The following is a 27,428-nucleotide window of genomic DNA, read 5'->3' as shown; positions in this document are numbered from 1 at the left end:
CGTTAAATTGTTCTCATATATATTTATTATGTATATACTCGTATGTGTTCATGCTGTTGTCTTCGGTCTGTCATCGAACTTTACACAAAATGTTTTATTTATTTTCCGTTTGCTGTGCCTAGAAACACTCCGCGTTCTGCGCTTGGTTTTACATTGAGTGGAAAATGTTCTGTGGCATTTCAAGGAGTGTCTCTCTTGCCGACTGTTTTTGCATCCGGAGAGTGCTACGGATCTAAGTATTATCAATCATTAAACAACTAAATTATACTTCTTGTTTTCCGTTTCGGGGGTGATATACTTTAATTAGTACATATACATATATTTTATTTCTTCTTGCAATGTTATATTAATGGAATGCTGCTCAACAAACTTGCTCATAAACATTAATTTAATTCTTTGCTTTCTGTTCGGTTTGATAATAAACTGTTTTGCAGACAATAAAAAATGTGTGTGAGAGTCAATGCAGGGGGCTTGATATATCTGTTTGGGATTCGGTGAGGATCGGGTTCTGGGGGCCGGGTTGATCTGCCTTGTAAAATACATATGTTGTCAACATCATTACATTATTTATCATTAATTGTTAATATTTATTGTTATTATTAGTTCGGTTTATGCACTAATTTGCTTGTCATTGTGTCGCCAACATGTTTAAAAACGCACAAAGTAAATATAAATTTTAAAATTTCATTAGTTTATCATATTCCATGCCGTTTCGTTTTCGTGTAAATACATTTCATTTGTTTAAAAGTAAATGTACAATATACAGTTTAATGTCATAACTTTTACTTTTTCCGCTTTTGCCTCCCTTTTGTTTCATCCGCTTGATTTTAATATATTTCGTCGCTGCTAACAAATAATTACACATTCATAGCATTCTCATATAACGTTTTGTCTGCAGAAAATAATTTTATTTTGGTTTTATTAACAATTAGTTAGACATTTAGAGCAAAAACATTGATAATATAGAATTTGTTTGGTTTTTAGTTTATGCATAAAAATTTGTCTAGTGAAATATATAAATATATATGTGTATATATTTGTTTCAAAGGTTTTGAACTGCTTATTGTTTATAATTGCATTTACTTTTCATTTGTTATTTGTAAGTTATTAATTGCGTTTTTAGTTTCTTGATCTTTCAAGTCCAATTCAGAATATTATTGTTTTGGCATTTTGTTTTTAGTTTCGTTCAAGGAAGTTTCGTGTCTCGTTAGTGGAACAGCAAGGTGAGAGTTGTTTAGAAAAAGTCCTAAAGAAGTTTGATTCGAACCAAAAATGTTCGGAAAAGAAAACTTGTTGGCGCGCCTTAAATTGAGCTAAACAATTGGTATTTTATTTATATGCATTGTTAGTTTTATTTATTCTTCAACGTGTTGTTTAAGCATCAATTAATGATAATTTATTCAATGTTTAATATTTTTGTTTGACTAAAAACTATCGAGGGAGAAATAATACATCTGTTTTTATTTGCTCTCAACTAATGAATTACTAGGGTTTATTTTGCAAATTTCTAAAAAAAAGAGCGTTTTTGAGGATTTTTCAACTCAAAGGTTTCAACTTTTATTTTCGGGTGTCTCGTATCTTTACATATTTTATATCTATACTTTTATTATAATAATTTTTACACATTAAATTCAAATGCATTAATTTATCTGTATCTGTATATATATATGTGTATATATATTTATATATAATTTATTTATAAATATAAATAACAAAATTTCCCTTTGAAGCTTGTTTGTTTACTCAATTATTAGTCACTATATTGAAATATGATCTCTGCATCTATAGCATTAGCCAGTTTCTCGATTAGCCTGCCTTCATAGTTGTGTGTCTATATAAGTACTTATTGATAGGTTACTGACTGCCAGATTTCGGATTTCGAATTTCGGATTACAGATTTCGTGTGCTGAACAATTGGCAAGTAATACCGACGACTCCCTTTAACTCTACCGCTGCCACTCGGCGTGTCAACCAAATAAAAGAGAATATAGTATAGATCATACCATAGTAAAATACCAGATTGGGCTTGGTTTGATTCTTGATTTTTCGGTTAAAACGTTAAGGTTGAATAAAATCGTTTTCTTTTGCTTTAGTGTCTTATATCATGTCTGAAGGAAACTGAATAGAACGCATTGCACTGGGGCCAATGGTGTGTGGGGTATCTCAATATCTCAACCAACTTTTCCAATAGGCTATGTCTGGGATTGCGGACCACCGGCAGCACTAGAAGAGCGCTGGGACTGCCTCGTCTCATGGATAGCCCAACATGGTGCGCTTTAGGCACTTCAAAGTTCTGTGGTTTCGATTGTTTGTTTTTGTATTTTAAGGTTTTGGGTTAACAATATTCGGGGGTAATCAATCAAGGAGGAAACAAGGTTAGAAAGGAATGGAAAGAAAGATAAAGTAAAGATAGTTATAAACTTAGAGCCAACTTAGAAGAAACTACGATATAAGCTCTTAATTACTTTAAATCATCGGTATCCTCAATTAAATCGGCGTACTCCTCCCAATCGTTGTTAGTCGAGCGTGTGCGCAAGTTTGATATTGTCGGTTCGTCCTCCTCCGCGTCCTCGTCGTCCTGCGCCTCCTTTTTGCCTCTCCTGCCTCCTCCGCCAGTGCCGCCTTCGTCAACCACCTCGTAGTCCTTGAGTTCAGCTTCCAGATCCTTTTCCCATTGTTCCTCTGGCAAAAAGACGGAGCAACAAGCAGAATATCGATTAGAATTTGCGTGGCTTAGCAGGGCGGATATGTAAGGATATTTAATAGGTTTAGCATACATGGCTTACACATATCGTATATGGGTATATGGGTATATTTGGGTATATATAGGTTTAGTATCAAAGGTGTCTAGGCAAGCAATTGAATTGTGGTTAGGTGACCATCCCAAGCAAGTACATGGTTGTTGTTCTCAGTTCGATATCATCGCTTACGTTCGTTACCTTCGGCTAGTCTCTGGGGATATAGCTAAGACATAGATTTTCACACACTGTAATACGTTTGGGTATTCGCACCGTAACTGAATAATAGCCGTCTACAAATAGTGGGAAATTTTTCGTTGTTTATTTTTTCACTTCAATCAATTAACAGAAAGTCAGGCGACCAATTTGTGGGTTAAGAGATAAGGGTAGGCTATACACCATTTTCGATCTAGCACTAATTAACGGATAGCGTGCACCCAAAAAGGTTCCCAAAGTCCATGACTTGCTTGCAGTCCCGAAACACCAATTTGTGTTTGTTGTTTATTCTTGTTTTACACTCCATCAATTAACGAAAATGTTTACAACGAAAATCATACATTTTGTGTGTATTTACAGCATTTACGCATAAAAAGCAAGCAAACTGAATATTCAAAATTATTCGTATTTACACACCTATTAATCGACGAAGCTTGCCAAATATAAGATATTCTATAAGCTGGCAAACAAAACGTTGTAATATCAATTAACTTAAAATGCCATTTAAAGATAGAGAGAAACAGGGGAAACTGAGTCATATATGTGGCTTCTTCGGGTTTTTATATTAAATTTATCGGCCAGAGAATTCCTTTTCCATTGATTTTGTGTGGTGAGTTGGTCCAAAATTCGACTTTATTGGTTTGGAAAGTGATCCCGAATTGGATTTATCTTTGTGCAGTATAAAAAGCATATTGTTTAAAAAAAAAGAAGCGCCCAATTTTCACAAAAGGTTTCTTTCTTCTTGCCCCTCCTCAGCAGGTTTTCCGCACCCCACGCACATCAATGAAAACTATAATGGAAATGCTAAACTAAAAATAAAGCTTTGTTTTTCTAGGACTACTAATTAATTTACACACACAGACTAAAACATACACAACGATTATATAGACACAGACAGGAGCGTAGGGGAAATGATTGAAATTGCAACTACTTTGGATTGTAGGATAATATTTACATACAATATTATATTGCTGAACAGAAACGTTATGCAATTGAAAACCAACATGGAAACGAAAATTATCACAACTAAAACTTGTTGCAAGTTGTATATATTTCACTTTTGTTTTTTTTTTTGTTTTTGCTTTTATTCAACCAACAATTTCTAACTTACCACACAAAATTTTGTTTTCGGTTTTTTTGTCTTTTTAGTAACATTTTTGGGGTTTTCTTTCTTCGGTTTATATAAATAATGCGTTGGGTTCAACTCAAATTTTCATTGTTGTCAAGTGAATATCTTTATAGGTATTTATATAATTTTGTTTGTTGTAGTACTTTCTTTTTGTTTCGCTTAACAATTTCTTTTCTTTCTTGTGGGCAATTTTGTAGTATTTTTTTTTGTATAATTTTGTTCTTGTTTATTTTGTTAGTTGTGTTTTTGTTTGCTTTTTGAAATTTAGATTTAGCATTTGGTTTTGTTTAATCCATTCAATCTTCTGCAAGATGATTCGTAAATAAATCAAGAAATACATGAAGAAAAATAAATGTTTTTGTTAAAAATGTTTTCCCATACAAATTCATCATCAAATATTCATGGTAAGATACTTTTGGAAAATTTTGTGTATTGCTAGGAGAGGAGGTTCATTTTTGTGTCGCGGCCAGTTAGAATATATATTTTTTAAGGTTTAAACATGTGGAGAAATGCGTAAAGTAAAGGGCAAAATAATAATCGGAACGGAGGAAGGGAGATAACAAAAAGTTACATCTAGCTAATTGGTTTTAAAATGAACTTGAATTGCAAATTGAATAAAAAGGAGCACGAAATTGCAAAGAGAGAGCGAAAGTTGTATCAATAGGATATATGTAGTATATAGGAATTTCTTGATCAGTTTGGTCATACTCAACTTGTTCGAAATTTGGTTTGTGGCTTTAACTCTTTCTCAAACCGCCATTAGATACTTGAAATCAAATCATATGCCATATGATACATATATATATTTTTTATTTATATTTTTTAATTTGCTAAATGGCAAACGAAACTTTTGAGTCGAGTTCGATTTAATCCAGGATATATATTTCTTTGTGTTTATATAATTTATAATACTCATGTTATCCATTAGTTGCTTTACTTCTATATTCGTTTATTATGTGATTTCGTTTATTGGTTTAATAGTACTTTCAATTGATAGATTCGCTTTAGTAATTAAATGCCAGAGCTTGAGTTGGTCGTCGTAATAATATAAGTAAAAACGATTTTCACACAAAATGTAATTTACACAAAAGAAAGAAACAGAGCAGAGGAGAAAAAAGAGAATTGTTCGGTTTTTACACTTGATTTGTACACACATTTTTTGTTTGTTTGTCTTAGATTGTTTGTTCTGTTTTTGTTTTGTACACAAAAAAAAAGGTGTATATATTTGTGTTTGCAAAATAGAATATGAGATGTTGGGAAAACCAAATACGCGACTCCAGACAAGAGACATTTAAGTGTTCAAATGGCAATGGGAGAGTGCCTTGATAAGTCCCTAGGATCTCTAGATGGAAACAGAGCTGAAGCTCGCCGACTAACCAAGCCATATAACTAGGATACACGGATATGTTTTCGATATGTTTCTCATGTCTTTTCTATGTGGCATGTGTATGAATGAATGTTTCGTGTTGACCAGAACACCAATGAAATCAATTTCATGGGGCCAATGTATGTACAAAAAATGTTAGTCCCACAGAACAGAAGTAACTAAAAAGTAATAAATAAAAATAAATTAAAATCTTACCATCAGTCGTGGCTAAAGCCTGTTGGGTCATGCTATCGATGCCCAGCTTGCGCATGCCGTCCTGGATCTCAGCCAAGTCCGATTCGCTGGAGGCCTGGAAGTCGTCCGAAACGAATTCCGATTCGGAGATCTTCTGGCCCAGCCCCTTGCCACCACGAGCCTTCGACTTGGCCTGGGCCACTTCGGACTCCTGGGCCTCCGGCTCTATCACGGCCTTCGGCTGCTCGGCAATGGCTTTCTGGGCCGAATCGCTCTTGGCTGGCGAACCAGCAGTCTTGGATACGCTCTCTTTGGCGGCCACCTCGTGGGCTGATCATTTTTCGATAGTCAAGTTCGTTTTCACAGTGTAATTTCGTGTTTGGAATTCATAAAAATAATAGTAAAACAAAAAGTAAATGAATTAATAAACCGAAAAAGAGGAAAAATCGATTTGAGGTGAGGCGACGTTCTTCGAGATTCGCGATTGAGATGAGCGCTTTGGGGGATTCAGTGAGATAGAACCGAAAACCAGGACTCGAGTCCTCGGCGATACAAGCCAGTGCAGGTGGAGGGACGGATACAAATCAAAAGTCAAAGGGTTTTCAATACACAACTTAAGACTTTAGCATACTCGTAGGCGGTGTAGTACAGACGCTAGCCAAGTTAGTTTGGGAATCGAGAGATTAAGAGAGAGTTATATAGAGCGAGAGAACGGAAAACTTTGGATAGCTAGCGTGTGTGAAAAGGACTAAGAGGAAATCATAGGTTAAACAGGCGCGTGTGGCTAAAGTGAACCGAAAACCATAAAAATGAAAGACTTAGACTTAGAAGAGGATAGACAGATAGATATAAGTACAGATACAGAGTAGATAGATAGATAGATATAGAGAGCGCGCGAGTAACGAGTGTGAGTGTTTGGTGAGCGAGAGACAGTCTGTTTATCCTGCATTTATCTTTGCATTTCATAGCTATTTATGTATATTTTCCAGAGTTTTCTCTTAGGACGAGGAGAGAGGAGCTCCAGCCGACTTACCATCTTCGCCGCTGGAGGCCTGGCCCACGCCATCGGCGCCCAGGGTGCCCAACTCGGCGGCCTGGATGATCAGTGAGACGCGGTAGAAGTAATTCCGCCAGAAGTTCTCCTCAGTGATGCTGTAATAGGGGGGAAATCGATTATAGATTGATCCGATTTATATATATTTATACTGTTTATACTCACATCTTGGGCACCAGCTCGAATCGCATCGTCTCGAGCGCCTTGTCCTCGGCCATAATGGCTATGGCCGTGGGATAGGCGGTGTCGTAGCTAAACTCAAAGTCCACGCCGGCGGGCGGGGCGCGCACGAAGTTGCGGCGATCCTGCGACAGTCCGAGGATCTCCTCCTTGATCTTGGCCTCGTTGGCATGACCGATCCAGGGAGCTGCCCCATTGCCCAGGCCGCCCTGGCCCTTGGCGAAGGCCTCCTGCTCCTTGTTGAACGAGTCGAGGATGGTCTGGAAATATTCGAGGATATTAAATAGGAGTTTATATATTAAAAGCACAGAGGAACTCACATTATCCTTGACTGTTTCCTTGATTTTGCTGCCAGCCTTGCTGATGGCCGATGACAAGAAGGATCCAAAGTGCTTGGCCTGCTGTGTTACTTTTGTGGTAACTGTCGGATATATTTAAGTCAGGATGCAATAAGTTTCGGGTTGCTAGTAAGCTAGGTAAAGCAAACTAAACTAGACTACAAAGCAAGCGTTTTTCTCTAGGGGACTGAGCAAAGGGGCGAGCGGGTATTAGAAAACACTACTAGTAACTCGGGGTTAGTAACCTGTCACCGCTTTCTCAATCTCAATCTTTTTGAATTGGCAATCTGAGTTGACATTGACTCGACATTTAGCACAGCACAATGTGTTTGAAGTTGTCTCTTGTAATTTGGTTACCAATCAAAGTGTGACACGTACTTTTGACTTCATCGCCCTTACCCTGTCCGATTTGACCCTCGTCGCCGGTGGGCGTGCCACCGCCCGATGCAGGATGCGAGTCGGCGCCCTCCGTGGCGCTGCAATTACGCAATTTGGGATGGAACGTGGCGGAAAGGGAGTAAACAGAAGGGGGAGAAAAGTTTTGTAATTTCCATTTCGTTTGGGTAATCATAGAGTTATTGTGTAAAGCTTCAAGAATAATTCATGCAGCAGGCAGCAAGCCGAAAGAACTTAGGAATATTTACACAAATACGGAGAATGCTTAAAACTAGCAATATAAACTAAAAAAAAATAAATTATACAAATAAGTTCAATAAACTAAGTAATCATGCATTAACAGCCATTACAGCGTGCAACATTTTGTAGTACTTTCTTTTGGGGTTCTGTCTCTCTTATTCAAGGATCTAATTCTCATTTTGTAATCTTCTTAAAATGTACACATTAAATATTCTTCTTTAATTCATAATATCACATTTTTTTAGCACTTTATAATCTTTAAAATATTTAATAGTATTGAATTATTTCAAAACGCCTATGTATATTTACACGTATTCATGTTTTTGTATACAGCTATTCATTTAAATTGTATTCTTTCAGTTTGATTCGTGAATGCAAAATGGAATGACTGAATCGTATATGAATGCCGGGGTGAATGATGCCAAAAACGAATACTACGGGGGCACAAATGAAAGTGAGACAAACAAAAGGGAATACCAAATGGGGGAGCACACTAAGAAGTCATGCAAGGACTAATTAGCATCATCATGAATTCATACTTTTTTCACTTTTCGGGGACCTTAAGGACACAAAACAAGGCCGGGGAAAACAAAAATGGTACACTGACGGGAAAACTACACAGCGAAACAGCGAGATGACTTTGGAATCGGAGACAAGAAAATGAAAAACACAATGATATAATGATCGAAACAATGACAATGATACACATCTACCAACAACAATTAGGGTTTCATATCTACTGTGAGTAGCCAGTAAGGACTTGGTTCCAGATAGTTTTGTGGGTTTCAATTCGGTTTCCTTGACCTGGTTCGATGGGCCGCTCAATAATGATGGAATCTGATACTTTGGGCAATTATTAAAGTCGAGAAAATGAAGACTTAATATTCGCTTTGATTTCGACGCGTTTGAGAAATTTATAAAAATGAAATGTTTTCAAATAATAGATTAGATACAGATGGGATCACTAAATGTATGTTGTATGGTTTATGTGTTTTGTGTGGAAGGAGAGTACTTTTAAGTGGTTCGACCTAGTCAAATGAAAGTTTACTTGACCATGAGCTGAATGAAATGAGTTATGGTATTTTCAGTTTTTGATTCATAAGTTTTTTCCCCAAAATTGTGTCCATTTCTAAGGTTGGAAACTTACGGTTCCTTTTATTTCTCATCAGTCTATACACTACATACTTAATAGGGAAACTAAATAAATATATACTTTAATTTTTTTTAACTCATCTAAAGTTAGAAATATAAAATACTTTCCAACTCTTGTAAAGGGACAAAATTTTGTGTTATTATTTTAGCCAATTGCCAGTCGTTTTAAATATTTTGTTGTATATACAAAAACGTTGAAACGATTTATAAATGTTGTATTGTTTAACAGATGGGGAAGACAGATAGGGTTGTTGGGGAGATAAAGAGATTTATAGAGAGACAGAGATCATATTTTGATTTGTACAAAAAGTTATTAATATGTGAAAAAGTGAAACTTGAACCAGCACAAGAAAAATATCGTGTAGATTAAATAAATAGGTAAGTATAAATATAAATATATTTCGGTTAGGTGGAAATGCGCAACAGTATCTCAACAAAATGTATGAAAGAAAACGAGAATTCTTTGATATGGAGTATATAGGCAAGTCGTAAATAGTTAGTTAATATAGTTCAAGAGAAACTCGTGTGTACATTTGGTTAGTATTTGGGTAAATTGTGTGGAAAAGGCTTCAACTTTCGGTTAGGCAAACTAATTGTGAATAAAACCAGGGAAAACTTAAGCCTCAACCCATATTCTTTGGGAAAACTTTTGGGCAACGACTTCAAACAAAAGGCACCCGAAAAAGTTGAAACAAAAGGCGCAAAAAACTTGGGTTGGCTTAAAGGAAGGGGGTTAACCAAACGAAGGAACTAAAACTAAAGTACAAACGCGCTTCTCATCTTCATTTCATAAATATTTTTTGGTTTTGGTTTTGTTTTCTCAGCGGCTGCTTCGTATATAATTCCGTCATTGTCAAGCTGGCACCCATACCTAATATACCTCGACTTGTCGTCATCCTCGCCACCACTCACGGCTCCTCCGCTGGCGGCTGCCCCGCCCTCTCCGGCGGCAGCTCCCTCGGCGCCCTCGGCTCCCTCGGCTCCTCCCGCTTTGCGAAGTCCCGGGATCGATGGTATCGACGGCATCGCTGGCATGGCTGGCATCGATGGCATCGACGGCATGGCTGGCATCGACGGTATCGAGGCGTTTCCCAGCCAACCCTTGGCGCTGCCCAACCATCCGCTGAAAAGGAAGAACAAAAAACAGCAAAGCGTTAGTCAGGGGTCCTTAGTCCTTGGTCCTTGGCGATTGACTGGCTGAGTGACTGACTGACAAAATGACAATCAATCTTTGCCCTAATTTGACAATATTCAGTGTGCCGCCTGCATGTGGGTGGCTTTGGATAAGGGCCCGATAAAAATCTATAATGTACCATGTCGAACAATAAGCAGGCGCCTCCACTTGTCAGTCCCACTCGTGCCAATGCATACATATTATTACACATACAGGCTCGCATACAGGGTGACAACTAATTGATTTCTTTTCGATATTATATGTGTTTATTTATTCTGTTTGGCAACAGTTTTGTCAATATCCTACGCCTTATGAAGGAATATGGGTATTGTGTATAATATTTTTCAGAGTTTCTTTAGGTTTGTGATTGTAGAAGAAGTTTATGGGGAATGTTTGTGATTTTCTTTGATCAAAGTTCCTAATTCAAATGAAATGTATAATCTATCATGGTTTTGGTATATAGCTTTAAAGAGTTTCTTAAGAGTTAAGATTAAAGATTCTATAATATTGTATTCTATAATATAGAATACATTTATGGGACATTTTTGTGATTTTCTATTATTAGATTTCCTATTTTGTATTATATTATGAGTCTATCATGGTTAAATGGTTTTGGTATATAGTTTTTGAGACTTTTGTAAGGGTTGAGATTATAAATTTCATAATATAAAATAAATTTATGGGACATTATTGGGATTTTCTTTCTTTTAGATTATATTTTCAATCTATCATGGTTTAATGGTTTTGGTATAATGTTTTTGAGAGTTTATCAAGGGTTCAGAATATAGATTCTATAATAGAAAACATTTTTGTTATTTCCTTTTCAGATTTCCTATTTCGAATTAAATTTCTTAAATATCGAGAACCCCTTTTCAAATCCGCGCTATTCACTGAACCATTTTCGCAATGTCATAAATAAAATTCCGCTGACAAGCCCCTAGGATACGTGACAGTCCGTTATAACCGAGTGTGTGTGTGTGCTGGAGGCATTGTAACCAGGATGACAGTCGAGCAGGCTTCGCCAAACACTTTGCCCCGGGCAGTCGGTAAAACAACACAAAGATCACCTAGAAAAACTAAACGAAAATCGAGAAACAAGCGCGATGTACGACTGCTGCCCCGTTTGCCTGGGCAGGCTCCGTCGGCAGGTGAAGACCCCGTGCAAGCACACATTCTGCAAGAACTGTCTTTGCAAGGTCTACAGGCAGAGTCCCACCAAGGCCTGTCCCCTCTGTCGGGCGCCCCTGGAGTACTACATCGTAAGTTTGCTAGTTCCAAGTACAGTCTAGCCTACATTTATTCTACAACATTTTCAGAGCAAGAGGAACAACACAATAAAACTAGTATTCTTCTCCTAAAGTCAGTCTGCAAATTGAAAAGTGTTCCACAGAGTTTAATTGTTTTTGTTTGTTATCTTATTGTTTAAATTTTTTTGATTTGTTTTTAATTTTGTTGTGTTTTTTAACACTAAGCCAAGTACATGGCTTGAAACTCCCAAGGTAAGTTCATTAGTAATTTTTATTCGTTTATGATATGATGTTATTTATCTTGCAGCAGTATCTAAAACTTGACTTGAGCCTTCAGGGTCTTAGGCAGCCAAGTACAACAATCGATTGGAGACTCGTCCTTCTTTTTCTTCCTTTTTTTTTTGCTTTTCTCGCTCAAATATTCCATGCACATATTGCAATATTGAATGCTCGGCCTGCGGCGGTACAAGGAGCAGGGAATCGAGGAAGGACACGCCCCCACTGAGCCTAGGATAACTGGGATATAGACGATGATGATGATGATGATGGTGGTGGTGGCATGCACATACAGCACGCGCACATAGAAAATAAAAAGCGAGGGGGAATAGAATAAAACTCGCAATGACAAGCAAAGGATTTCAATCGCTATGCGGCTCCACTTATATGTATGTATATATATAAGTATATCTTCCGATCCATGTGCTTTATGCTTCATTATGACAGGGCAAGGCCAGCGGAATAGTGGACAGGCATTGCGCATACGCCGCGTTGTGCGAGTGCTCAGCGATGCGGAATCGGAGTAGCAGTAAAAAATCGCTGCCGTAAATCCAATAAAACTGCAGCAAAACCCATTAAATTTTTGTGCCGCTTCCTCTTCAACAAGAACTGCACTTAATTGTGGCGGCAAATTAAATGTTTTTTCCCCCAACTGGGTCAGCAGATTAAAGAAGCACATATGTTGGCCAGCAGCCCAATTAGGGAACTCGATGGACAGCAAGGCAAAGTTATTACTTTTACGGAACGAAAGTGACTATCGAGCTTATCATTAGCAATTGGCCAGGCTCCAAGTGAAGTATTTTCCTCTTTTTCCCGGCCATCGCATCCCTTTTGTGATTTATGTCTTCGTCATTGGTTAACAGAAAGCCGAGGAGGGCTGACGGCAACAGTTTCCGCTCTTATTTATGGCTCCAAGAATTCCCTTTTGGGCATTGCATAACTTAGAACGAGAGCAAACCGATAAGTGGTTGGACATTCACTTGAGAGATGGCTTCTTAAAGTGGCTCACTCACACTTCCTGCGGCATTTACCTATTTTTCTCGAGTCGAAATCATAAATTTCCATCTACTTTCATTACGTGTGTGTGGTACGCATTCATATCGACCTTCTGCTGCTTTTTTAACCAACTTTTTCTTGTCTTCCCGCCAGATTTTTCCCGTGAAAAGTTTTAATTATAAAAGTTCGGGGCAAACGCTGCGGCAAAAAGCACACATAGAACAAGAAATACGACATGCTGCAATGCCAGAAATCCAGCGAAATCAGCAGAAACAAAGGAGTGAAGAGTGACCTCAATTCCCCAGACATCTTCATCATAAGTCCGGAGGGTAAACAAGGCCAGTAAAAACTAATTAATTGGCTTTACTGGCGCCGGCAATCGATTTTGGTCCACCCCAGGTTGCCATTTCAAAACGGAGAATTTGATTTTTCATTTTCCTAGCATAAAAATGTTTAAATTTCCAGAGAAAACGCAGTAAAATGCCTTTCCTGAAGCTCCACAAATCTCTGCATCTACAAACATGAAATATGCAAACAATAAAATGTGCGATGTGTTGGGTGAAAATACAGAGAATACTTGCAGAAAAAGCTCCACTCACATTTTGTACTACTACAAAATTGTTGCATATTTTCCCCTCCAGAATTTTCACAATTTTCGCTCTTCAAATTTTTTTAGTGCAACAATGTCAGGGAGTCAGGGTGTGATACCCTTCGGAAAAGCGAATGACAAAACAACGACCAACGCACATGGCACTTATGTAAATTGCAGTCTGCCGGGGAAGATGGGGAAAAACCATCCCGAGTTGCAACTGCAAATGGAGAAGTGCAAATGTGGCAAAAAGAGCAGGGAAGGTGGGTGGAAATGGGGGTGGGGATTGGGGTGTTTGTGCGACACTTTCGCCCCCTCGAGTCCCCGAATGCTGTGATGCGAAAATTGCATTGTCAGCTTAGAATGGCGTCAACTGTTGCAGTTGCTCCATTTGTTACCTCGTTGTGTTTTTCTTTGCTGGCGAATTGGCCATTTTAATTGTTGTAGCCGTTAATTGGAGTACTATGAAGTATACCCAACCCCTTTTGCGCTGGCTCGCCTAATTGGATTGAGATTTTGTTGGCGCCGAGCGGAGATTTATCCAGTTTCAAAGGGTCTAAATCGGAACCAGACACGCGAACGGCCAGAGCTGAAGGGCCAATAACTAAAGACCATGGCAACACAATCCGTTGTCATGTTGAGCCCTCCATCTTCCCATTTTCCCATCTTCCCATCTTGTTTTCCTTCCCCTTCGCCATCGCCTTCCTGTTACACAATGGGCCTGTATTTAAAGATAATGCTTATAGGAAATTTATTACATTTGCTGCGCAACGAAAGCGAATGAAAGTAAAGCTAAATGCGTGTATAAAGCAAAAATAAATGATACCCGGCTAAAGGCACCTGCTGAGCTTCTCGCTTCCATTCCATTCCCCTCTCCAAAGCGACGTCAAAGAATCTCCGCCATCATCATTTTCATCAGTAAACCCCCATACCAGGCTGGCATTTATTTTTGTGGGGCGATACATCAGTAGTAAAGTTAGCTTTTGCTTTACTAGCAATAATTATTTGAATGCTAGAATTAATACATAGTGAATTTCGACATATCGATACTGTATCGATGATTTACGCAAAAGTCGATAAAATCGATAAATTAACGTTAATTGTAAAATGTATCGATATTTTAAGTTTTGACATATCAAGCTTAACGATTATTTCGATACGATATTATGGTCGATATATCAATTTACATATTATAATAGGAACAATTTCTTTTTTTTAAGTCTGGTAACTAATGTATAATATACATTATATTTTTTGGAATACTCCTTTAGCCACCCTCGCCATTTAGCAAATGCCACACTCTGTCAGAGGCGCAACAGCCAGCAAAGTAACGCCGAGAAAAATCCGCATTTGACAAATTACCAGCGAGCAGGTAAACAGAAGGCGGATAAGCCCGGCCTGGAAAAAAAGCGAGAAAGCAGGAAATTGGTAGTGGAGCAGCCTGGCTGGATGCAGGAGGAGGACCATCAGACCATCACATCACCATCTACATAATCATGGCCATGTGTAGCTATTAATAAAAGATGAACGCAACATTAAACGCCCGCATAAATGTGAGTCATCCATCCATCGGCAGGATTGCCTCATATACACGATTTGGCCATTCGACATTTGACTTTTCGCGCTTAGCCGATTTCTATTTTCATATCGCATTTAAAATTTCCCCTTTTTCTGTTTTATTTACTTTGTGAGTTTTTCTTTTATTTGCTTTTATTTTCAATTAAAGTGAGCTGCACAAACAAAATATCTGGGCGGAAAGTGTTCCATCAAATATTCATGGAAAAACACTGGCGAGGGGCAAAATGCCGGGCATTAATTATTCAGAGCGAGAATTGATGAACAAACTGGCTAACAGAGATTGAAACTCTTTGGGCCGCGAATTGGCCCAATCAGCGGAAGATTGGTTGATTCATTGCCAAATCAGTTTGCCCACAAATAAATCAACTTTGAGCTGATTATAAAGTCTGACCTTTTTGTTGCCTGAGCCTTCACCCCAAAACCAGGCTTTGTTTAAGTACGATAATTACATGTACTTCCCACAGGAATCCCGAGAGGTATTTGCACGCCAACATAAACTGTAATAGTTGCCATCGCTTGGACATAATCATACTTGCACAATTAAGCCCCCCGTCTAAACCACTTAATTTGATTGCCTAATGGCTGTGGCACTGTTGCCGAGGCTTAAACATTAAGGGGAACGACCACCTAAGCCATATCCATTTAAGAGGACGACAGCGATAAGCCCAGAAATACGACAAACAAACATAATCATCAAAGCGGGGTTAGGAAAAATATCAAAAGCTGCTTTAAAAAGGTGAGAAATTGAACACTTGAGCAATTTAAGTAGAGTTAGAAACGAACTTTTCCGCCCACACTCTCAGGAACTCAGGAAGATGAGCAAGGTTAATTAGACTAAAAGTTGACGGGCTGTGTCTAAAAATAGCAAAGGCGGAAAGAAAAATACCGTTCTGCATGCAAGTGACAGGTGGACCGACAGGCAGGTGGTGTACCCAGCTCTTCGAAGTCCTTTCGTTTCGTTTGGGTTTCTGGTTTTCTGCAAGGCATCCCTCATTTGCAGGCACACGCACATTTTTGGCCCATCTGGATTCCATTTTGATGCCCACAACAAAGGGTATTGGAATTTGGTCGGAAATTGGAGAAAGGAATGCTAATTATACATATATCAAATACTTCGATATCATATAACAAAATGATGTACCATAATACATGGCATCTTTAATTTTTTAAAAGAACTGCTTGCAAAGCGACTGCTTGCACAGCTTAAATCCGATTATTTGCCCATAACTTTTAAATAAACGGTCCGATTTGAAAAATTTCTTCTACATTTTGATAGGTATTAATAAAGATAACAAAATGACATTTACACTTTTCTGAAATATTTAAAGATGTGGGCGCCAGGCACAGGTCATCTTCCTGAGGTTTACTCTATTAGTAGTAACATAATCAAAAAAGACACTGATATTTTATAAGTCTTAAATTCGAAACCAAAGCTTTGTCATTCTTCTCCATTTTTTTTCAGTGGGAGATATCTGAAATGATTTAATTTCCCTTCCCCTCTAAAAATATAGATTTCTGGGGGAAGTGACAACGTAGTAGTAACTTTTACGATGAGCTCGCACGCAAAAACACTACTTACAGAAGTGTGGGCTCTGATTGAAAGCGTTATAAATAGAAGAGCGTCAAACAATTGTCCTTCCTCAATGGCAGGATATCCCTTTGGCTTGTGATTAACTGTTTCGTGCAAGCATTTCGGGGCTATACACACATTTATTTATAGCCAGCGAGGAGTTTAATGGGAATGACGGCGACACACAGGAGTAGTCCCCGAAATGATAAACATCCCAAGGCAAAGGTTTGGGACAATTGTTGCCAAGGGGCTTTGGCTCCTGGACTGTGGGTCCTGGTCCTCTCGCTCAATCAAAAGCTGAATGGTTGGTGGATGAGTATAGGTGTGTGTGTTGTTTGTGAGTTGTAATATGGCCCAAAAGCCCAGAGGGCCGACCAAAGGCGCTTGGCGGAAATAAACTGGTAGCAAAAAGGTGCAAAGTGTTGGGAATTTTATGCGCATTAATTATACGCAGCGAGCACGCCCCAAAAATGCAAATGAATTATTTAGCCTGATATTTAAGCTGATTGAGATGAATTAACTTGAAACGAATATCAAAGGCGGGGGCTCCGAACCAAAGGTAACTTAATGCTCAACACGTGGGCGAGCGTTATACAGTTGCGAATCGAGTTTCCCACGGCGATTGGTCGAGTTTCGCTACAAGGACTCCAAAGTGTCACTACACCTAAACTTTTACTTCCCTCAGCGATTATGATTGCAGCCCTTTGGGTATTTTCCACCCCCTAGTTTTACACCATTTGGTGGCCTTAATGGGCGTGGTTACGTGGCTCAGTTTGTGAAAAAGTTTCTGTGTTAATGATTTTACGACTGCAAGGAAAAGTTTTCCTCTCAGAAGGTAAATAGTTTGTGTTCAGAGTTAAGGAGTTGGATAATGGCTTCTAATTAGGTTTAATTAGAAAAGAATAAACGTATAATAATAAGAGAAATATAAATACAAATAAAAATAAAAAGAAACTTACGTGGCTTCGTTGACTAATGAATCAACCAGGGAGGCGGATTTGGGAATTCTAAAAAAAAATCATAAGAGTACAAAACAAAATAAATAAAATTAAAATCAAAGAAGGGTTTTCAGGTTTGGATTAAAGGAAAACAGACTAAATAAACAAATCGATTTTAGGTTTCTGTTACCCACTCAGTCTGCTTGGCAAACACTAATAAATTCATTTAATTTCCTTCCTCCGCTCTTTTGTTAGTCGTCGGCATAATTACCTGCAAAAAGAATGAAAAGTTTTCAGAGTTAATGAAGATGTATATCGCCAGCGATTTTGAATGTGTTGGGCGAAATTAATTAGATAATTTCGTGTTTGGGGCAAGAGAACCAGAGAAGCAGGCACAAAAGGCGCTGCGAAACGCCCAACCAAACTAAAATGCTTCCTGACCTGACCCTCTAATTAAGCCGAAGGATATGATTACAAATGCGAAATGCGAAAGAGGACCTCAGCGCAACATGAAAGCGAAAGAAAAGACCAAAGTTCACGCTCAAGCGGACCCACTGGGCCATTCCTACATATATATATGGTCGTAAATCTCAAGCTGAGCGGAGAAAAACAATTTCTTAACATAAATCAACTCAACGGGGGAATATTGTGGGTATATGCTCTGCAGATATATATTTATGTAGCAATTTGCCGACAAGAACAGCCGATGTATTGATAAACAATACGAATCGAATCGTATCGAATTGCAGGTGGGCTGTGGGGGGTTTCAAATCGAAAAGTAATGCAAATCGGGCTCTGACCTTGACCCAATGAAAATGCCACACGATTCGCGGCCCGAGTCCTCTGATACAAGCCCTCAATGGCGGCGAAACAACAGTGTTCGTACAACTTACAAAGGGCAACCAAGATAAAAGTCTAAGCAGGCACACATCGCGTATACGTAATGCAACAAAATGCAGGCAGCAAGGTTACTGGGTGGGTGGTTGGGTGTTAAAGGAGCGACAATGTCGGGGAGTGGCCATGCGTAATTTATGCCAACCGATGCCGCACAACAACAACATTTACTGGGGGCAACTGAAAATTGTATTCAATTAAGCGAAGCTCTTTCATCCAAAACACCCCTTCTACTTTCCAACCAACTTGTTTATGGCAAATTGTCAGCCACAGGAATAGCAATAGCAACAGCACAAGGATCCCCCCATCAGTTTCCTTGCTGCGTCCTTTTTACATAACATGGCATTCATTATAAGGCTAATTAAGTATACGCCATGTTGCCAGCTCCGGCACTCAATGCACTCTCTTTGCATTTGGTTCGCCGTTCTCCGTTCTCCGTTCTCGTGGCAAAACCAATAGTTGCCAACATATGGCAGCTGCGTTAGTTTTGACGAGGTTACGCCTGAGACTGATGAGATAATAATGGTTTATTGTGCTTGATAAATAAAGCAAAACAAGCTTGTCCTTCGAGTGGCACAAGGATGAAGTTGATTCCAGCATATGGATGAATTAATGGTCGAAGGATTCGAGCAGAGGAATAAATAAATAAATATGGGAAAAATAGTAATTAAATGGTAATTTAAATTCGATATAATGATATGTTAATGATTAGAGGGAAATGGATTGAACAATATGGAAAACAAAAATTTTATTAAATACTTTAAAATCGCACAAAAACAAAATAAATAAATATATTAAACTTATTAACAGTTTTAGGAATTTAACTCTACTATTAGTAAGTTTTAAATTGACAAAAGGGGGAGAATGTCCCGAAACATGAACATCCTTAAAAGGGTTGATAAAAGATGGATAGTTAAGATCTATTTAATAATAAAATCCAAAAGTATAAACGATTGATAGTTTAAAACGATTTAATAATAAAATCCCACATAAATCTATAAAACTAGGGACCGAAAGTACAGCTCTCAAAACATAAGCCCCAAAAAGTAGGCAACAGTTTTTCGACTTGGCAGCGAACATTGCTCATACGCCGCGTAATCCCAACTGCCGCACCCTGCGATGAAGCATCCAAGGACTGCGCCACGATGCAGCAACGTGTTGACCTTTAGCACACTTTCCGCAGCAATCCCTCTCACTGTCCCTCCCCTTTCCCTTTCCCCTCCCCCCGTCTGTTGTATTATCTTAATTGTTATGCAGGCGAAACTGTGTTCGCCTCTCCGTGTGACTTGGCATATTTCATTACTCAATTACAAAGCAAACTGTTTGAAGAGGCCAGCGTCAAATGGAAAAGGACTAAGCCGTTTGCGATTTTCAATTAACGGCCAAGTTGCACAACACACACGAGCTGAGTCACTGATGAATGAATGAATGAATGCACTCACACACAGCGATTGAATCGATTGAATGGGGGATGCAATATGGCAGAATGAGTTGACCCTGATCTAATGCAAAGGGGAGCCGCATTTAATTAAGAAATGCTTTGACTCCGGCATGCGGCAAGTGGAAATACCTTCTATTTATTCACTCTCCTGGCCGAATCGATATTCGGTATCCGCGCAGAAAAATGAGGTATGAGGTTCAGGCCATAAAATGTTTCATGAAATAGTAGAGGGAGACTTTAATTTCGCTTGGCAAACTTTGACAGCCATCGCTAGATAAAGTCAGAAACCTTTTAAGAAGGCCGCTGGGCACGAAACAGTTGGAAGGAGCAAGTAAAAGGTTCGCCTGTCACGTACAGCATGAAAGGTTAGGGAATGTGTGAATTTTCACTTAAAGGATTGCGGCCTTATCGTTTCAGAGGGGCAAACATAAAATTGGATAATGTCATTAGCAGTTAAAGTTGAGTAATTTTGCTTATTGAAAAGCCGCGAGGGAAAGTTTCAAGGCTCCAGCTTGATTACAATCGTCCAGGCCAAATCACAAGCCAGACTCATTAAAAGTTATATTATTCGCCCCCAAAAAAGGTCCACGAAATTGGATTAAAGACGAGGAGGAGCCCCGAAAAGAGTTTAAATGCCAGTTGCTGGTGCTGCCATTTAAATTGCAAATTGTTTGAACGGCGCAGAAAAACGTGGCCCGAAAACCATGGCCACCAGCCATCTCCATCCATTCGCCTAGACGGTTAGAGCCTGTTGTTGACAGAATTAATTGCGCACGTTAACGTCGCCTCGCTGTTGGCATCCGAAACCGAAACTGAAACGGAAAATTGAATTCTAGGCAACGACGTGGCTGCCAAAGGAGCAGGGGCTGAAATTGAATTACGCGTGTTTTTCAAGCCTTAAAAACACCATTTTTGCCACAGAATTGCATTAGGAAACAAAAGGCCACAGAGGTAGACAATGAGTGGTTCTTCCAGTTCGAAGTTCTACCAGATGGCTCAACATTACGTATACGCCCCGTCACTCTGATTAGGCAAGAGCCCAACAAAAAGCCCAGCCATAAATTTCAACTGCAGAGCCGGGCAGAAATTTATGAACCACGAACCTGGGCACAAAACAAAATGGCCGCCCCGAAAGCCCGGGGGCTATGTGCTTTACACTCGACCAAATCATCACACACCCCATCAAAATGGTCCAACGCAGACACATGAGCAATTGGGACTGGCTTTTAAAACTGGCAACTGAGGTGCCATTAACGCAATGCAAATACAACCCTCCGATTTCCCCTGCTTTGTGGGTGGCTTATCAAACGTGGATGTTTTCTGTATTATTACTTTTTTTTTTCTGTTTTTTTGTTTTTGGCATTTTATAGAGCGTGCCACAGTTTTATGTAAATTTTAAATATTACTCAAGAGGCGGTTTATTTGCTGGCACCATTGGCCTCATGACTGTGTGACTGACAGGACGCCCTTATGGGGGATTCGATGTGTGATATCTACAGCCATTTGCATAGTTGGCTAAACACTGTGGATGTGCACTTAATGACCTACAAAATGGGGCAGATAAGCGAGGTGAGCTTTAGCATTTTACTTTTAAATCTTTAAATATTCAAGAGTAATCTCATATTCGTTACTCAGCTAAAGGAAGTGCGAGGGAGATGGAGTTATGCATGCAGCAAAGCAACTGCTTGCACTGCTTGAATTTCATTTTTATCTTATTTGCTCATAACTTTTTAATGAATGGTTTGATTGGAAAAATTTCTTCTACATTTCGATGCGTACTAATAAATACAACAAAACTGGATTTAAAACTTTTCTAAATCTTTAAAGATGTGGGCGCCAGACACATTTTAAGGTCATTTAAGGCACTTTAAAACGTAGAGTAATCATTCTTATTATTTAATACAGAAAGCATGGGAATTTTCCAAAGAGAAAGCCACTTATAGTTCGTAAACCTACTCAATTTAAAGTAACCAAGTTATTTAAGTTCATAGGAATGCCTTGCTGACATCCCTGAAAGTTTTTGGCAGAGCATTTCTCATGCTGCGAGGACAGCGGGAAATAGAAACAAAGCACGTAGTCTGGCTGCCGTTTTTACGATACGCCGTAATTTGCTACTTTGACGCAAGTCCTGTGAGTCCTGGATGGTGGGCTCGCTGTTTTATGTGTGTGCGTGCGGCTCCCACGCTTCCTGCTTCCTCCGTCGTCTGTTGCATCCTTGGCTGCCCTGCCATTACCCGCCTGGCCTGTCACTTCCGCGCTCCGTTAATATTTATGTTTTGCCAGCGCGCTTGTCTTGGCCCTTAACGCGACTTTATCATCGTCGCCGTCTGCAGCAGGCCCAGCCACATGGCAGCAGGGCAACATTATCTGGGAACTCTACGCAAACTTTTGCCCGTGACTCGTCTTCCGGTTGCCTCGCTTTAGTTCGACTTCCGACGGCCTCCTGTCCTGCGGACATTCAATTTATCTTTATTCGAGCAAAAGGCCAACTGCCAACATATGTTTCCCACTCCCGGCAGCCTATATTTCCATATGTTCCAGCCGTGTCCTGATTTCATGGGGCTTTCAGATCGAGTCCTGCATCGTTCGCACCTTGGCAAACTCCGAGGGGTCACTTTACGAGCGGCATTAAATTTTATTCGGTATTCCTTTTTTCGGTTTTCGGTTTCTGCTGCTGCGTGCGGGGCCATAAAAATCCGTTTGGCAAGACCTTTGGCCCACTTTGCTTTCGGGGTATAATTGACCGCCAATTGGTTGTGGCACAAGTGGCACAACACGGATAGCGCCAACGTATCGGGGTCAAAAGGTAAGAGCTGCGCATCTATAAAATCGGTGTTAAGTTGATTGGGCACTTTGATGACCCGCTGGCTGGCCAATTAGGTACGATATTCAGCCTCAAAATAATCCTTGAATAAGGATAAATATCCCTAACCTTTTCAGAACTCAAAAATCAAATTAAAATCCTAAAGAAAAACTAGCGTTCTGCACGCATTATAATTCAGCCCTTCTGTGTGGGCGTTTGGAAATTCCCTGGCCGGCAATTAGGTAGTGAAAAACTCGTGACAAACACTACACAATTTGCATAAAAATTACTATTTATATGGGCAAAATGATTCAGCACGAAAACAAATGCCCAGAGCTATAAATATTAATTTGTGGTGCAAACAATAAACACACAGAAGAGATTCGGGCGCAGTATAAATTGAATTAAATGCGACAGCTGAAAAAATACAAAACAAAAAAGCAAATAGTTTCGGGAGGGACAGTGGGTGGGATCAGGATTCAGGATTCAGGACCACCCACAGCGCAGACGGCAATTAAGGTCCTGCCGAGGGGAGACCGAAAATGAAATTGAAATTGCAGCGAGTGGAGGCAAGGAGCACAGGAATCTCCATCTGCTGACCACAGAGATTGTTGCTTTTGGGCTGTCGACTGGCAACTGGCAAATGTCAAATGGCGAGGCGTCGTTAGCACCCACGCCATGTCCTGGTGTCCTAGTGTCCTGGCCAAATGGCGATATGTCCGGCGGTGTCCTGCCTTGACATGAAATTTTAATGCCGCCTTTAAATTTAAGTAGCCAGTAGCCTGCGAGGTTTTTGCATTCGGTTTACTTTGGCAGCGTTTCAATTTTTCCGTCTCTCCCTCTCATTCTTATTTATATTTTTATATCCTTGGGTGTATCCTATGTGTGTTTAGGAGGCCAAATGTCGCGTCGATAAATTTCTGTGGGTTTTTATTTATTTATTTTGAGGCCATTGCTTTGATTTTTATTATATTTGCCGTCTCCAGGTGGGCGGAAAATCGAAAGAGAAGAACAGGAGAAACTCAAATGTAATATTTATATAATTTGAGTGGAAATTCGCCCAAAAGCGGGATTTCCATAAGGCTTATTTCAATCAGTCCGAAAAGAGAGACCAAATATTTGTTTCTTAACTTTTGTTTGCCCTTTGTTAATGATGACCCGAATAGAATGGCAAAAAGTTGCTGTTATTGTTGGCGAGTAAATTGTGTCAAGCGGCGTTAAAAATGCATTGCGTACTCCTGAGCCTTTTTGTCCAGCTTGTTTGCCAAGCCATTTGGGCGCAAGATGAAACGGTTCTTACTTTTCTTTATTTTGGCATAATTTTAGCAACAAAGGCAAGGGCAAACGCATACAGACAAACACGCTCGCTGAGAGAGAGCAAGTGCAAATAGTGTAAATGTCCTTGAAAGCGCCAACAACTTTTGGCCCTGGCGAAAAAAAACAGAGGAAAAATCAGAAAATCAGAAAATCCGAAAAGGGAGCATTTACAGGTGGGGATTTGGATTTGCAGCAGGACTAACCACTTTTCGGGGCGTTCGTAATGGAATCTTAATCGATATAGGGGCAAATATCCCCTTGAATCCCCTCGTAGAAAATTGAATAAATTAATTCATTGAAAATTATAGAGATTTAACGCTGATTGCCAAGGGAAAATGGAAATGAAAATGGCAGGGAGACAGGCAACAAGCCAGCACACACGTTTTCTGAATGCACAATTATTAAATAGGCTGACAAAAGGACAACACGGGGGGTTGGGTGAGTTAGGAACCAGTAAACCCTATAGAGAGGGCGACATGGCGTCGTTTCCACTCGTTTTGGCCACATCACATGTGCACATTTCGCCAAGAGAGAGCCGCTCTCTCTTTCGCGGCTCTCTCGTATCGATCCGCAAAACGAGCAAAAGTCAACTGGAAACTGGAAAGCAACCACCAAAAGGAACACATCCTGCATGCCTTCGCCCTCCTCCTCCTTTTCCTCCTCCACTGGTGACAGTTTCTCGCACACCGAAAGCTGGTCAAAAAAGCGAGGGATGAGGAGGAGGAGCAGCAGCAGCCATCTCGAATGACTCAACATTTTGTGGTTATGCAGGAGCCACGTGCAAAATATTTTCATTGGAACCCAAAAAAAAAAAAGGAAAAATAAAAACATGCTAGATACAAAAAACAACACGAAACTGGTCCAACTCGTCAATGTCAATGGATAGTGAAAGGACCAGAAGGGAGGGGGGTTCAAGGGGCAAGGTGGAGCCATTGAATAGGCGTGACACATCACGGACTCGGGTTTCAAAGACACCAAACGACACCAGCTGTTGGCAGCTGGTTGCAAAAACGTGCCCCGGATCGACATCCTGGCCCCAGCGACACAGCGACCCAGCGCCACTCGCACAATTAAATATTAATGCGCGAAATTAAGTGAAAAACAAGGACATCCGTTGACTTTGGCTTGTCTTAAGGATTAGCCAGCAACTTGTGGCATTAAAATCAAATCATCATTAAAATTGTCTAAAAAATCAGCCAAATAATTGGATTTTACTTTCGTTAAGAGCGGAAAGCTGGAACAAAGATATCTGGGTACCTTTGTTTATACGAGGAGCTAAACTGAATTTTTGGGTGCGCACTGTTTGCCAGAGATTGATGAAGTGCCTGGAAACAGCAAGGAGGAGAAAGGTCAAATGATATAGAGAAGAAATAGGCCAATACAATCATTCATTTTGGGCGAATGAAATCATAAAACAAGTCATGAAACTTGGTCACTTCGAAACTTACTTTGTAAAATATAAATATCCTTTATAAATGGAAAGTTCGAAAAATTACTGGAATATCATAATTATATAAAAACTTAAGAAAATAAATATAAGTATGACCAGTTTTTACAACTTTTCTATGGCATTCAAAAGGGTTTGTAAAAAGAGCTTAAAGAAATAAGAATATATTTGAAAACATAGAATTATTTTATTCATAGAAAACTATTTAAAATCGAAGTCCATTTGGCTAATATAATAAAATTCCGCAATTGAAGAACACTCCGCGCGTTTCAACTCGCATTTCCACAAATCATCAATCCAAAAGCGTTTAAGCCAATTTTCCTTGCATTCTTAAATCGAAATTGCTTGCCATAAAAGTCGAGGGAAATAAATCAACTGGCTGCGCTATATAGGCTATATATGTATATACTGTAGGAGTGAAATTATCGGGCATTTGGTTTGCAGTTTAAGCAATTATGTTCAGTCACGTGAGCGCGTGCGGAATGCAATGGCAAATGCAGGATAAGCGGAGTGTGCCAACAAACTATGATGAATGAGGATTGGCAGAAGAACAGTAACTCCGCCGGGTGAAATGTTAAAAGCTACAAATAGCAAGGTCACATTGGCACGACATGTCAAGACAAGTCAGGATTTGGGAGTTGCAGTCACGAAAGGGAAGACTCACACTCACCTCTTGCCAGCTTCCTCGCCCTCGAGTCCTTCGCCGCCAGCGGCAGCGGCTGCCTCCGGATCCACGGCCGCGGAGGCCGAGGTGGCCTCCAGGGATGTGGAGGCGGCGGCTGGAGCGGCTGCGGCCGCTTCTCCTGTGGGCGCCGGGACGTCCTCGTCGCCAGCGCCTCCTTTGACGGCGCCCACCAGCGAGGTGAATTGATTTGTTAGGCCCGAAAACATGGTGATGGATTCTCCTGATTCTCTCAAGGATTAGAGTGCTGTTTGCTGTGTGGTGTCCTGACCAGGAAGGAAAACGTGCGCACGTTCAACGCTCTGCTCTCTCTTTCTGCTCTCTCTCTCTCTGCTCTCCCGCTGCTCCTTGCGCTCCGGACTCTTACACAGATATAATATCCTGTAATGGGCTTTCCTTTCCTTTCCTTTCTTTCAGTGTTCAGCGCTCGCAGCACAGAAGTTTCACTTTCAACGCTCGGCGTTATGTAAATTCTCGCATTTAACTTGAATTTTGCACGCTGCAAGCGGATGTTGGCCAAGTTGATTGGGTTGTTGGCAAGATGGAAGGGAAAAGAATGGGTTTTTATTGCACGTCAGTTGCGAGGCGAGGCGGCGGTGGGGAAAATCAATAAAACGGACTGCGAATTGCGTGGCTTTTGGGCACAATTACACGATAAATACTCTGCGATTCGATCGATTTTCCACATGGACACACGCCTATTTGTTATTTTCTATTTGGTATTTGCACAACTAAAGCAATTTGAGTCGCAGGCCAATTACCACTTGAGCTTTTTTCTGGAATTCTATTTTTCTCTTTTATGATTATTTTTTTTTGTCGCCAGGAGACTTTTGGATTCTCGGCTGCCCACTTCGAAGGTCCTCTGAAAACTGACGGAGCAGCGGAATGTCGTTGGCTCAAATACCGTCGTCTTCGTCTTCGCCTGCTCTCTGGGATTCGGATTCGATTCTCAGGTTCAGAGTCTCGGATTCTCGCTTTCTCCCTGGAAAACTGGAGTCCACCCCCTCCTCCGCGTCGCTGGGTGGATAGTATTGCGATTTTCGTGGCTGGTGGTGGGTTCTCGGTCTCCTCTGTCCGCTGGAATGCGCATGTGTGCTTTGGCGTCGTGGGTTTCTAGCTTTTCGGCTGGCGCAATTAGACAAACAATTGACACGTCTGTGGAAACAACAACTGCGCACCAGTAATGATTATTTTTCGGTTCGTTTTAGGCCAGTGCTGCCCATCGAACAGCTGACGGTCGCTGACAGAAACCACCTTGTCTATCGATAGGCAGACTCGCATCACTAGCTTTTGCAACAGCTGTTTTTGAAATTGTATTTAAAATTTGCATTTTTCTAATTTCCCAATTATTAAAGATTATTTCTACATAAATTTTGTTTTAAATAGGTCGATTTAATTACTAATAGATCTTTAGAAATTTGTTAATAAAATAATATAATACCATATCCCTTGTAATTCTTTAAAATCTAACA

At 39.9% G+C, this 27,428-nt stretch overlaps 3 protein-coding genes across 16 annotated transcripts; 2 read left to right on the top strand and 1 right to left on the bottom strand.

Moving 5' to 3' along the window:
* Positions 1-7: 7 nt before the first annotated feature.
* Sap47 (Synapse-associated protein 47kD) lies at positions 8-27,179 on the bottom strand. 13 transcript variants are annotated; one of them, XM_070217151.1, is made up of 11 exons: positions 26,718-27,175; positions 25,945-26,455; positions 17,394-17,441; positions 9,876-10,127; positions 7,595-7,692; positions 7,199-7,299; positions 6,864-7,138; positions 6,678-6,796; positions 5,666-5,974; positions 2,466-2,682; positions 1,575-2,293 (listed from the first exon to the last, which is right to left on the bottom strand). In XM_070217151.1, exons 2-11 carry the CDS (start codon positions 26,163-26,165, stop codon positions 2,251-2,253), a joined length of 1,683 nt encoding a protein of 560 aa, XP_070073252.1. In that variant the 5' UTR covers positions 26,166-26,455; positions 26,718-27,175; the 3' UTR covers positions 1,575-2,250. The 13 variants fall into 13 exon arrangements, 11 of the variants coding, with proteins under 11 accessions (XP_016996654.3, XP_070073252.1, XP_070073253.1 ...); XM_017141165.3 differs by lacking the exon at positions 1,575-2,293 and adding an exon at positions 8-892 and having other exon boundaries at positions 25,945-27,175; XM_070217152.1 differs by having other exon boundaries at positions 9,885-10,127; positions 25,945-27,176.
* On the top strand, positions 11,191-11,874 carry LOC123003360 (E3 ubiquitin ligase TRIM40). 2 transcript variants are annotated; one of them, XM_044395705.2, is made up of 3 exons: positions 11,191-11,437; positions 11,495-11,677; positions 11,736-11,874. In XM_044395705.2, the coding sequence occupies exons 1-2, from the start codon at positions 11,282-11,284 to the stop codon at positions 11,534-11,536; spliced, it is 198 nt and encodes a 65-aa protein (XP_044251640.1). In that variant the 5' UTR covers positions 11,191-11,281; the 3' UTR covers positions 11,537-11,677; positions 11,736-11,874. The 2 variants fall into 2 exon arrangements, with proteins under 2 accessions (XP_044251640.1, XP_044251639.1); XM_044395704.2 differs by having other exon boundaries at positions 11,733-11,869.
* Positions 11,715-13,527, top strand: LOC123003362 (uncharacterized). Its single transcript, XM_070217925.1, has 3 exons — positions 11,715-12,090; positions 12,149-12,788; positions 12,851-13,527. The coding sequence occupies exon 1, from the start codon at positions 11,715-11,717 to the stop codon at positions 11,928-11,930; it is 216 nt and encodes a 71-aa protein (XP_070074026.1). The 3' UTR covers positions 11,931-12,090; positions 12,149-12,788; positions 12,851-13,527.
* Positions 27,180-27,428: the final 249 nt, after the last annotated feature.

The sequence above is a fragment of the Drosophila takahashii genome, chromosome 3R, assembly GCF_030179915.1.
Source record: "Drosophila takahashii strain IR98-3 E-12201 chromosome 3R, DtakHiC1v2, whole genome shotgun sequence".
In the NCBI taxonomy this organism is placed as follows: domain Eukaryota; kingdom Metazoa; phylum Arthropoda; class Insecta; order Diptera; family Drosophilidae; genus Drosophila; species Drosophila takahashii.
The sequence above is the reverse complement of the archived record's forward strand: the minus strand, read 5'-3'. Positions and strand labels throughout refer to the sequence as shown.